Source organism: Lagenorhynchus albirostris, chromosome 7, assembly GCF_949774975.1.
Source record: "Lagenorhynchus albirostris chromosome 7, mLagAlb1.1, whole genome shotgun sequence".
NCBI classification, from domain to species: domain Eukaryota; kingdom Metazoa; phylum Chordata; class Mammalia; order Artiodactyla; family Delphinidae; genus Lagenorhynchus; species Lagenorhynchus albirostris.
Window position 1 is genome coordinate 31,636,715 of NC_083101.1, and position 13,149 is coordinate 31,649,863.

At 36.8% G+C, this 13,149-nt stretch overlaps 1 protein-coding gene across 1 annotated transcript in view; it reads right to left on the reverse strand.

Annotated features, from left to right (window-relative positions):
• Window positions 1–13,149, reverse strand: part of TMEFF1 (transmembrane protein with EGF like and two follistatin like domains 1) — a 92,880-nt gene that overhangs the window by 54,713 nt on the left and 25,018 nt on the right. Inside the window, exon 2 of the mRNA XM_060154724.1 lies at window positions 12,472–12,581. Within this exon, the coding sequence (XP_060010707.1) occupies window positions 12,472–12,581 (110 nt within the window). The remainder of the gene's footprint in view (window positions 1–12,471; window positions 12,582–13,149) is intronic.

The following is a 13,149-nucleotide window of genomic DNA, read 5'->3' on the forward strand; positions in this document are numbered from 1 at the left end:
ACTCAGACGGGGACTTATATATCAGCTCCCCTGATTCTCAGGCCTTCAGAATTAGATTGGAACCACACCACAAGCCTTTCTGGGCCTCCAGCTTGCGGACTGCAGATTGTGGAACTTCTCAGTGTCCATAATTGAGTGAGCCAATTCCTTATAATCTCTTTCTCTCCTCTCTCTCTATATATATATATCCTGTTGGTTCTGTTTCTCTGGAGAACTCTGACTAATACAAAGGTCTAATAAGTGGACACAGTACCTAGCAAGAGCAGATACTAAAAAACTCAGGAAAAAAGACATAGGCCCAAGAACTCCAGTCAGAAGAACAAAGAGAAAGAAAGAAGAAAGAAAACAAGGAAAAAGCCATATGCACTCCTCTTTGTATATTACCCAGGTTTTAATGAAAAGATGCAATACTGATCATTTTTCTTTGTTCAACATTAATAAAAGCAGCTTTGTTTATATATGTGGCAAGATGCAATAGCTCTTATCAACAGGCTGAACAAAACAATTTTAGAATTTTAAATCCTGTTATTATCTGTTAAAATGTGTTTAAATTATGTCCCAGAAAGCTTATATTAACACTGAAAGCATGAGGAATCATAAGCAAGGGGTTTTCTTTGAATTTTATTTTTTTATACAGCAGATTCTTATTAATATCTCTTTTATATGTATTACTGTATACACATCAACCCCAATCTCCCAATTCATACCACCATCACCACCCTCCCCCCACTTTCCCCCCTTGCTGTCCATACTTTTGTTCTCTACATCTGTGTCTCTATTTCTGCCTTGCAAACTGGTTCATCTGTACCATTTGTCTAGATTCCACACACATGCATTAATATACAATATTTGATTTTCTCTTTCTGACTTACTTCATTCTGTATGACAGTCTCTAGATCCATCCACATATCTGCAAATGGCACAATTTCATTCCCTTTTATGGCTGAGTAATATTCCACGGTATATATACATCTTCTTTATCCATTCGTCTGTTGATGGGCATTTAGGTTGTTTCCATGACCTGGCTACTGTAAATAGTGCTGCAATGAGCATTGGGGTGCATGTGTCTTTTTGAATTACGGTTTTCTCTGGGTATATGCCCAGTAGTGGGATTGCTGGATCATATGGTAACTCTATTTTTAGTTTTTTAAGGAACCTCCATACAGTTCTCCATAGTGGCTGGATCAATTTATATTCCCACCAACAGTACAAAAGGTTTCTCTTTTCTCCACACCCTCCCCAGCATTTGTTGTTTGTAGATTTTCTGATGAGGCCCATTCTAACTGGTATGAGGTGATACCTCATTGTAGTTTTGATTTGCATTTCTCTAATAATTAGTGATGTTGAGCAGCTTTTCATATTTCTCTTGGCCATCTGTATGTCTTCTTTGGAGAAATGTCTATTTAGGTCTTCTGTCCATTTTTTGATTGTGTTGTTTGTTTTTTCAATATTGAGCTGTATGAGCTGTTTATATATTTTGGAGATTAATCCTTTGTCCATTGATTCGTTTGCAAATATTTTCTCCCATTCTGAGGGTTGTCTTTTTGTCTTGTTTATACTTTCCTTTGCTGCGCAAAAGCTTCTAAGTTTCATTAGGTCCTATCTGTTTATTTTTGTTTTTATTTCCATTACTCTGGGAGGTGGGTCAAAAAATATCTTGTCACAATTTATCTCAAAGAGTGTTCTTCCTATGTTTTCCTCTAAGAGTTTTATAGTGTCTGGTCTTACATTTAGGTTTTTAATCCATTTTGATTTTATTTTTGTGTATGGTATTAGGGAATGTTCTAATTTCATTCTTTTACATGTAGCTGTCCAGTTTTCCCAGCACCACTTATTGAAGAGACAACCTTTTCTCCATGGTATATCCTTGCCTCCTTTGTCATAGATTAGTTGACCACAGGTGCATGGGTTTATCTCTGGGCTTTCTATCCTGTTCCATTGATCTATATTTCTGTTGTTATACCAGTACCATATTGTCTTGATTACCATAGCTCTGTAGTCTGAAGTCATGGAGTCTGATTCCTCCAGCTCCATTTTTGTCCCTCAGGATTGCTCTGGCTATTAGGGGTCTTTTGTGTCTCCATATAAATTTTAAGATTTTTTTGTTCTAGTTCTATAAAAAATGCCATTGTTAATTTGATAGGGATTGCACTGAATCTGTAGATTACTTTGGGTAGTATAGTCATTTTCACAATGTTGATTCTTCCCATCTAAGAACATGGTATATCTCTCCATCTGTTTGTATCATCTTTCATTTCTTTCATCAGTGTCTTATAGTTTTCTACATACAGGTCTTTTGTCTCCCTAGGTAGGTTTATTCCTAGGGATTTTATTCTTTTTGTTGCAATGGTGAATATGACTGCTTCCCTAATTTCTCTTTCTGATCTTTCGTTGTTAGTGTATAGGAATTCAAGAGATTTCTGTGCATTAATTTTGTATCCTGCAACTTTACCAAATGCATTGATTAGCTCTAGTAGTTTTTTTGGTGGCATCTTTAGGATTATCTACGTATAGTATCATGTCATCTGCAAACAGTGACAGTTTTACTTCTTCTTTTCCATTTGTATTCCTTTTATTTCTTTTTCTTCTCTGATTGCCCTGGCTAGGACTTCCAAAACTATGTTGAATAATAGTGGCGAGAGTGGACATCCTTGTCTTGTTCCTGATCTTAAAGGAAATGCTTTCAGCTTTTCACCATTGAGAATGATGTTGGCTGTGGATTTGTTGTATATGGGCTTTATTATGTTTTTCTGTCTTGTTTTAATTTTATTTATTTTAATTTTTGGCCGCGTTGGGTCTTTGTTGCTGCGCACAGGCTAAGCGACGAGCAGGGGCTATTCTTCATTGAGGTGCCCAGGCTTCTCATCTGGTGGATTCTCTTCTCACAGAGCACAGGCTCTAGGCGTGTGGGCTTCAGTAGTTGTGGCACTCAGGCTCAGTAGTTGTGGCTCACGGGCTCTAGAGCGCAGGCTCAGTAGTTGTGATACATGGGCTTAGTTGCTCCACGGCATGTGGGACCTTCCCAGAGCATGGCTCAAACCCATGTCCCCTGCATTGGCAGGCAGATTCTTAAACAATGAGCCACCAGGGAAGCCCAGCCTTTATTATGTTGATGTAGATTCCCTCTATGCCTACATTCTGGAGAGTTTTTATCATAAATGGATGTTGAATTTTGTCAAAAGCTTTTCCTGCATTTATTGAGATGATCATATGGTTTTTATTTTTCAATTTGTTAATATGGTGTATCACATTGATTAATTTGCATACATTGAAGAATCCTTGCATCCCCTGGATCAATCCCACTTGATCATGGCATATGATCCTTTTTTTTTTAAATAGATCTTTATTGGAGTATAATTGCTTCACAATACCATGTTAGTTTCTGTTGCACAGCAAAGCAAATCAGCCATATACATACACATGTCCCCCTAACCCCTCCCTCTTGAGCCTCCCTCCCATCCTCCCTATCCCACCCCTCTAGGTCATCGCAAAGCACCGAGATGATCGCCCTGTGCTGTGCTGCTGCTTCCCACTAGCTATCTATTTTACATTCAGTAGTGTATATATGTCGATGCTACTCTCACTTCACCCCAGCTTCACCCTCCCACCCCATGTCATCAAATTCATTCTCTATGTCTACCTCTTTATTCCTGCCCTGCAACTAGGTTCACCAGTACCATTTTTTTTTTTAGATTCCATATATATATGTTTGCATACGGTATTTGTTTTTCTCTGACTTACTTCATTCTGTATGACAGATTCTAGGTCCATCCACCTCACTACAAATAACTCAATTTCATTTGTTTTTATGGCTGAGTAATATTCCATCGTATATATGTGCCACATCTTCTTTATCCATTCATCTGTTGATGGACATTTAGGTTGGTTCCATGCCCTGGCTATTGGAAATAGTGCTGCAATGAACATTGGGGTACATGTCTCTTTTTGAATTAAGGTTTTCTCAGGGTATATGCCCAGTAGTGGGATTGCTGGGTCGTATGGTAGCTCTATTTTTAGATTTTTAAGGAACCTCCATACTGTTTTCCATAGTGGTTGTATCAATTTACATTCCCACCAATAATGTAGGAGGGTCCCCTTTTCACCACACCCTCTCCAGCATTTATTATTTCTAGCTTTTTGATACTGGCCATTCTAACTGGCGTGAGGTGATACCTCATTGTAGTTTTGATTTGCATGTCTCTATTAATTAGTGATGTTGTGCATCTTTTCATGTGCCTCTTGGCCATCTGTATGTCTTCCTTGGTGAAATGTCTATTTAGGTCTTCCGCCCATTTTTTTACTGGATTGTTGATTTTTTTTTGATATTGACCTCCTTTGTCTGTTGTTTCATTAATCCTTTGTCTGTTGTTTCATTTGCAAATATTTTCTCCCATTCTGATGGTTGTCTTTTCATTTTGTTTATAGCTTCCTTTGCTGTGCAAAAGCTTTTAAGTTTCATTTGGTCCCATTTGTTTATTTTGTTTTTATTTCCATTACTCTAGGAGGTGGGTCAAAAAAGATCTTGCTGTGGTTTATGTCAAAGAGTGCTTTTCCTATGTTTTCCTCTAAAAGTTTTAAAGTGCTCATCTTACATTTCAGTCTTTAATCCATTTTCAGTTTATTTTTCTGCATGGTGTTAGGGAGTGTTCTAATTTCATTCTTTTACATGTAGCTGTCCAGTTTCCCCAGAACACCACTTATTGAAGAGACTACCTTTTCTCCATTGTATATCCTTGCCTCCTTTGTCATGGATTAGTTGACCACAGGTGCATGGGTTTATCTCTGGGCATTCTATCCTGTACCATTGATCTATATTTCTGTTTTTGTGCCAGTACCATACTGTCTTAATTACTGTAGCTTTGTAGTATAGTTTGAAGTCAGGGAGCCTGATTCCTCCACCTCCATTTTTCTTTCTCAAGATTGCTTTGGCCATTCAAGGTCTTTTGTGTTTGCATACGAACTGTAAGGTTTTTTGTTCTAATTCTGTGAAGCATGCCACTGGTAGTTTGATAGGGATTGCACTGAATCTGTAGATTGCTTTGAGTAATATAGTCATTTTCACAATATTGATTCTTCCAAGAACATGGTATATTTCTCCAACTGTTTATGTCATCTTTAATTTCTTTCATTAGTGTTCTATAGTTTTCTAAGTACAAGTCTTCCACCTCTTTAGACAGGTTTATTCCTAGGTATTTTATTCTTTTTGTTGCAACAGTAAATGGGAGTGTTTCCTTAATTTCTCTTTCTGATTTTTCATTGTTGGTGTATAGGAATGCCAGAGATTTCTGTGCATTAATTTTGCATCCTGCAACCTTATGGTGTATGATCCTTTTAATGTGTTGTTGGATTCTGTTTGCTATTATTTTGTTGAGGATTTTTGCATCTATATTCATCAGTGATAGTGGTCTGTAATTTTCTTTTCTTGTAGTATCTTTGTCTGGTTTTGGTATCAGGGTGATCATGGCCTCATAGAATGGGTTTGGGAGTGTTCCTTCCTCTGAAATTTTTTGGAAGAGTTTGAGAAGGATGGGTGTTAGCTCTTCTCTAAATGTTGGATAGAATTCACCTGTGAAGCCTTCTGGTCCTGGACTTTTGTTTGTTGGAAGATTTTTAATCCCCGTTTCAATTTCATTACTTGTGATTGGTCTGTTCATGTTTTCTATTTCCTGCTGGTTCAGTCTTGGAAGGTTATACCTTTCTAAGAATTTGTCCATTTCTTCCAGGTTGTCCATTTTATTGGCATGGAGTTGCCTGTAGCAGTCTCTTATGATGCTTTGTATTTCTGCGGTGTCCGTTGTAACTTCTCCTTTTTCATTTCTAATTTTATTTATTTGAGTCCTCTCCCTCTTTTTCTTGATGAGTCTGGCTAAAGGTTCATCAAATTTGTTTATCTTCTCAAAGAACCAACTTTTAGTTTTATTGATCTTTGCTATTGTTTTCTTTGTTTCTGTTTCATTTATTTCTGCTCTGGTCTTTATGATTTCTTTCTTCTACTAACTTTGGGTTTTGTTTGTTCTTTCTCTAGTTCCTTTAGGTATAAGGTTAGATCGTTTATTTGAGATTTTTCTTGTTTCTTGAGGTAGGATTGTATTGCTATAAACTTCCCTCTTAGAACTGCTTTTGCTGCATCCCATAGGTTTTGGATTGTCGTATTTTTGTTGTCATTTGTCTTTAGGTATGTTTTTATTTCCTCTTTGATTTCTTCAGTGATTTCTTGGTTATTTAGTAACGTATTGTTTAGCCACTATGTGTTTGTATTTTTTATGCTTTTTTCCCTGTAACTGATTTCTAATCTCAAAGCATGGTGGTCCTAAAATATGCTCAATATGATTTCAATTTTCTTAAATTTACCGAGGCTTGATCTGTGACCCAAGATGTGATCTATCCTGGAGAATGTTCATGTGCACTTGAGAAGAAAGTGTAATCTGCTGTTTTGGGATGGAATGCCCTATAAATATCAATTAAATCTATCTGGTCTATTGTGTCATTTAAAGCTTGTGTTTCCTTATTAATTCTCTGTCTGGATGATCTGTCCATTGGTGTAAGTGAGGTGTTAAACTCCCCCACTATGACCGTGTTACTGTCGATTTCCTCTTTTATAGCTGTTAGCAGTTGCCTTATGTACTGAGATTTATAACTGTTATATCTTCTTCTTGGATTGATCCCTACTACAATTATGTAGTGTCCTTCCTTGTCTCTTGTAAAATTCTTTATTTTAAAGTCTATTTTATCTCATATGAATATTGCTACTCCAGCTTTCTTTTGATTTCCATTTGCATGGAACATCTTTTTCCATCCCCTCACTTTCAGTCTGTATATGTCCCTAGGTCTGAAGTGGGTCTCTTGTAGACAGCATATATATGGCTCTTGTTTTGGTAGCCATTCAGCAAGCCTGTGTCTTTTGGTTGGAGCATTTAATCCATTTGTGTTTAAGGTAATTATCAATATGTATGTTCCTATTACTATTTTCTTAATTGTTATGGGTTTGTTTTTGTAGGTCCTTCGTTTCTTTTGTGTTTCCCACTTAGAGAAGTTCCTTTAGCATTTGGTGTAGAGCTGGTTTGGTGGTGCTGAATTCTCTTAGCTTTTGCTTGTCTGTAAAGCTTTTGATTTCTCCATCGAATCTGAATGAGATCCTTGCTAGGTAGAGTAATCTTGGTTGTAGGTTCTTCCCTTTCAGCACATTAAATATATTGTGCCACTCCCTTCTGGCTTGTAGAGTTTCTGCTAAGAAATCACCTGTTAACCTTATGGGAGTCCACTTGTATGTTATTTGTCATTTTTCCCTTGCTTTTAATAATTTTTCTTTGTCTTTAATTTTTGTCAGTTTGATTACTACGTGTCTCGGCATGTTTCTCCTTGGGTTTATCCTACCTGGGACTCTCTGCGTTTCCTGGACTTGGGTGGCTATTTCCGTGTTAGGGAAGTTTTCCACTGTAATCTCTTCAAATATTTTCTCAGGTCCTTTCTCTCTCTCTTCTCCTTCTGAGACCGCTATAATGTGAATATTGGTGCATTTCATGTTGTCCCAGAGATCTCTTAGGCTGTATTCATTTCTTTTCATTCTTTTCTCTTTATTCTGTTCCATGGCATTGAATTCCACCATTCTGTCTTCCAGGTCATTTATCCATTCTTCTGCTTCAGTTATTCTGCCACTGATTCCTTCTATTTTATTTTTCATTTCAGTTATTGTATTGTTCATCTCGTTTGTTTGTTTGTTCTTTAATTCCCCTAGGTGTTTGTTCTTTAATTCTTCTAGCTCTTTGTTAAACATTTATTGCATCTTCTCGATCTTTGCCTCTATTCTTTTTCCGAGGTCCTGGATCATCTTCACTATCATTATTCTGAATTCTTTTTCTGGAAGGTTGCCTAGCTCCAGTTCATTTAGTTGTTTTTCTGGGGTTTTATCTTGTTCCTTCATCTGGTACATAGTCCTCTGCCTTTCATTTTGTCTGTCTTTCTGTGAATGTGGTTTTCATCCACAGGCAGGATTGTAGTTCTTGCTTCTGCTGTCTGCCCTCTGGTGGATGAGGCTATCTAAGAGGCTTGTGCAAGTTTCCTGATGGGAGGGACTGGTGGTGGGTAGAGCTGGGTGTTGCTCTGGTGGGCAAAGCTCAGTAAAACTTTAATCTGATTGTCTGCTGATGGGTGGGGCTGAGTTCCCTCCCTGTTGGTTGTTTGGCCTGAGGTGACCCAGCACTGGAGGCTACAGGCTCTTTGGTGGGGCAAATGGCCAGCTTTGGGAGGGCTCATGCCAAGGAGTACTTCCCAGAACTTCTGCTGCCAGTGTCCTTGTCCTCACAGTGAGCCACAGCCACCCCCCGCCTCTGCAGGAGACGTTCCAACACTAGCATGTAGGTCTGGTTCAGTCTCCAGTGGGGTCACTGCTCCTTCTCCCTGGGTCCTGATACACACACTACTTTGTGTGTGCCCTCCAAGAGTGGAGTCTGTTTCTCCCAGTCCTGTAGAAGTCCTGCAATCAAATCCCACTAGTCTTCAAAGTCTGATTCTCTGGGAATTCCTCCTCCCGTTGCTAGACCCCCAGGTTGGGAAGCCTGACGTGGGGCTCAGAACCTTCACTCCAGTGGGTGGACTTCTGTGGTATAACTGTTCTCCAGTTTGTGAGTCACCCACCCAGCAGTTATGGGATTTGATTTTATTGTGATTGCGCCCCTCCTACCATCTCATTGTGGCTTCTCCTTTGTCTTTGGACATGGGGTATCTTTTTTGGTGAGTTCCAGTGTCTTCCTGTCGATGACTGTTCAGCAGTTAGCTGTGATTCATGTGTTCTCGCAGGAGGGAGTGAGCACACGTCCTTCTACTCCGACATCTTGAACCAATCTCCTCATAAGCAAGGTTTTTAAATGAATCGAAAGATACTGCTAAAGCATTCAGCAGAGTAGTGTTTAATGGGCGTGTGAGGTCATTGTTCTTAAACTGGCACAAATCTAAGTCTCACTTGAACAGATTTATAAGCTTGTAAGAAGGCAGAGGAGTCAAAGGAAGGTTCGCTCAGCAGCAGGATCAAATCACACTATAAGCCCTTAGGCAGTTTGCTCCTACAAGGCAAGCAACTTGTCTTGAAACATCCTTATATCCCTAGCACCTAGCCTAGTGCCTAGCACAAAGTAAGCACTGGATAAACGTCTACCGAACTCCTAACTTTTATTTTCCTTTCTTGCTTTGCCGCAAGGTAAGAATACAAGGGATTCCAGACAGATCATGAGAAGATTCTCCAGCTGGTCAAAAGGTCAAAAAGGTTTCATAATCTTAGAGTTGCAGGGAAAGACTTTCAAAGAATGAACAGCAGAATCATAAAGACAAATATAAATATGAAATGAAAATTTTAAACTTCTTTATATCAGAAAATATAAACAAAATGAAAATTAAAATGACACTAGGATAACTTTTTTAAAATACAGAACTCTTTTTATTAATCTATATAAACTAAAAGTAACCATCTCTAAGGTAAATACTATTAAGTGATTTAGTACTTAAAAGAGAAATTAAAACACCTATGCGTTTGTATAACAGAATATTTCTAGAAGGAAGTTTAAGAATTAACAGATGTTGCAACTGGTATTCTAGAATGGAAGGAAGACATTTTTTCATTATATTATATATCTTATAAAATGTTTCAGTTGCTTACTATGGGCATATATCACTCTTCTAAAAAATGTATCAAAATGGTACCTACATCACAGGTTCTCATGAGAGTTTATGAGTTATGTAAACTTATATATATATATATATATATATATATAAAATATTTAGAATAGTCAATGGATATAAAATGCTCAGCACAGTAAGCAATATTTTAAGTACACAAATAGTATATTATATATAGTATATACACATGTCTTCCCAAATCAACACAAGGGAAAAAGAAAATACTAAAAATGAACAAAGAATATGAAATATTAATTCACAAAAAATGGTCAATAAGTTTATGGCACATTTCCAATTTCCCTAGTAATCAAATGCAAATAAAAAAGCTTTTTCCCTTTCAGATTTATATAATTTTAAAGGACTGACAAAATCCACTACCAAGAGGTTGAAAGGAGACAAGCAGCCTGATACACTGCTCTTAGTGAGAATGTTAATCTGTACATGAACATCTCATTGGCCCAACAATTCCATGTCAAAGAATTTAACCTAAGGAAATATAAGACAGTTGGAAGAAGGAAACAGCCCCAGTTTTCCCCAGACAGGATGCCTGAAACACCAACAAAAACCTGCAATCTTTGTGGCATGAAGAACCAAAGCCACTGGAAAGTGAGAGAGAAAATCCCAGAAAGGAGAGAGGGAGCACAGAGTCCCAGATTCTGTGGCTGACCTCTGAACCAAGCACTCATGAGGCACACTCCAAGTAGCCCAGCTAAGACTAAAAGAAATGATATTTGTGTTTCTACCTGCAACGGGAAAAACAGAGTCTGCAGTGTAAGTTCAGCCAATTTAACTGTTTCAAAAATGACAATACTCAGAGGAACATAATTCAAACACTCGAAAACATATCATTCACAATGTGTAGGATATATTCAAAATAAATATGAAAAAAACACAAGAAAATATAATGCATTCTCAAATGAAAAGGCAATCAACAGAGATGATCCCTAAGATGTCCTAGACATTGAAATTGGCAAAGATTTTTAAAGCAGCAATATCTATGCTCAAGGAAAATATTCTTGTAATGAATGAAAAGACAGGAAATCTCAGATAAATAGAAACTATAAATTCTTAATAAAATATCTGAAATTAAAGACTCACTGGATGGGCAGAATGGAGATGACAGAAGAAAGGATTAGTGACCCTTGAGATAGGTCAATAAAACCTGTATAACGTGAAGAATAGGAAGAAGTAGAAGTTCACGAGGGCTTGGTATACACCATGTACACCAACACCTTCTTTTAAGGAAAGAAGCCCACATTAGTTACTATCATTTTTAAGAAGGTTTAGGGAGAAGGAGGGCAGTCAGACACATCACCACCTATTTTTTAACTTAATTTTTATTTTATATTAGAATATAGTTGATGTACAATTTTGTATCAGTTTCAGGTGTACAGCAAAGTGATTCAGTTATACGTATACATATATCCATTCTTTTTCAGATTCTTCTCCCATGTAGGTTATTATCGAATAGAGTTCCCTGTGCTATACAGTAGGTCCATGTTGATTATCTATTTTATATATAGTAGTTACACTGGCCTGACTTGTTACATGAGCAACCATGGAGGGGTGGGCACAAGGTTATTAGCTAAGCGACTTCAAAGGTGGCTAGTGTGAATAAATAGTGGATTGTAAAGTCCCTTTTGACCAAGAACAACCTTTTTGGCTGGTCAACAGTACACTCCCCAACACTTCCTCCTTTACTTAAATTTTCTACTTCTTTTAATGAAAATAAACATGATAGTTAATAGTTTTCAAAAAGGCTTCATATTCAAGCTCCCTTTCTGATTTTAATTCTCATTACAATATCATAAGAAAGGGTGGGAAATACGCCTTCTCTTTTCAGATGGATCATACAAAAACATGCCTGAAGTTATAGGGTTACTAGAAGTAACTGACTATCCTATGCTTTTATTCCTGATCTGTTCCCTTTCCTACCTTTAAAATCCAAAATGGTGGGTACAGTTAGAATAAGATTATGAGTTTAAAAAATTCTAGCTCCTTCTTTGTCTCATCTCAAATCCTTAATAAGGGACCATCTTGTGAACAATATTCTGAAGCCAGATTATAACTTAATCACGGAAAATAAACCAAAAAAAAATTTGAGGGAATTCCCTGGTGGTCCAGTGGTTAGGACTGTGCGCTTTCACTGCCTAGGGTGCAGGTTCAATCCCTGGTCAGGGAACTAAGATCCCTTAAGCCAGGTGGTGCAGCCAAAAAAAAAAAAAGAAGAAGAATTGAATGTAACACATTTCATTTCCATTCCTTTTGTGTTTTTAAACAACAAAATCACAACTAAAACAGCATTTGAAAAGCAAAGATATTCACACTTGGTTTGAGGTTCCCCTTTCTAGTCCATCACTAACCCTGATCTACCCTGAGGTACCAAATCAGTCATGTTCTTTGGCCTAAAAAGATAAGACAGCAACAAATAAGAATGGAAGGGAGATAGACTAGAAAGAAGGAAATGGGGAAAAAAGGCCAACATTTTAAATAAGTGACTCTACTGCAATCTGTACTTTATTTCCTTTCAGTGACAATTATACCTTACATTTGAATAGAACTGTAATATATTTTTCAAGGCATTTTCACATTCTATTAGAGCCAGTCTGCCCCCGTAATTCAAGAAAAGAAGCATGGAAGGTACAAATAAGAGCGCTTCATCTGACAAAAAAGAATCAGTGGGCTGTCAACCCAAATTTCTTGTGGGGTTCAAGGTGTTTTAATAAGCTTTTTAATTTGAAAAATGTGGAATTACAAAACATGACAAATGTAAAATTTTGAAAAGAGATTTGATTTCCTTACCTGAAATTGACATGCACATTTCAAACCATCTCCATCTTCTTTACAGACTCCTCCATATTTACACGATGATTCATCACAAACTCTTATATCAGATTCCCTCACATTTAATTCTGTAAAAGAGGAAACATTGTTTCATATATATTTGTCTTTTTTATCCAAAGGTACATATATAAATAAAAGAAAAAGTCTTTACACCTCATTCACAAGTATAATAATAAGACACAACATACAAAAAACAAGTTCTACTGGACACAAAATGTTCAAGATTCTGCAAAGAGAGTCCTACATAATAATATGCCTAAAAGTATATAAAAGCAAAGAAAAATAAAACTCAGGATTTCATATAATTCCCAAAGATAAATCCAAAGAATCTTTATATTTTTCCTGCCAAGAGCTTAAGACAGTCTTCTTACTATTGTCTTAACGTTTTAGATTATTTTTCTAGTGTTTAAGTTACTTTTAAGGATAAAAAATAATAACTAAAAAGAATCTTGATTCTTCTGGTACCCAAAATAAGTTTTGGATGATCATTATTCACTCTAGAACAAATAAACAGTTTTAATTACAAAAGAATTATGAAGTAAGCTTGAATCTCATACAACAGGAACATATGGAGCATTTACTTGCAAAGAAAGATTCAAAATCTTTCTCAACTTAAATTTTTTAAATGACTGATTT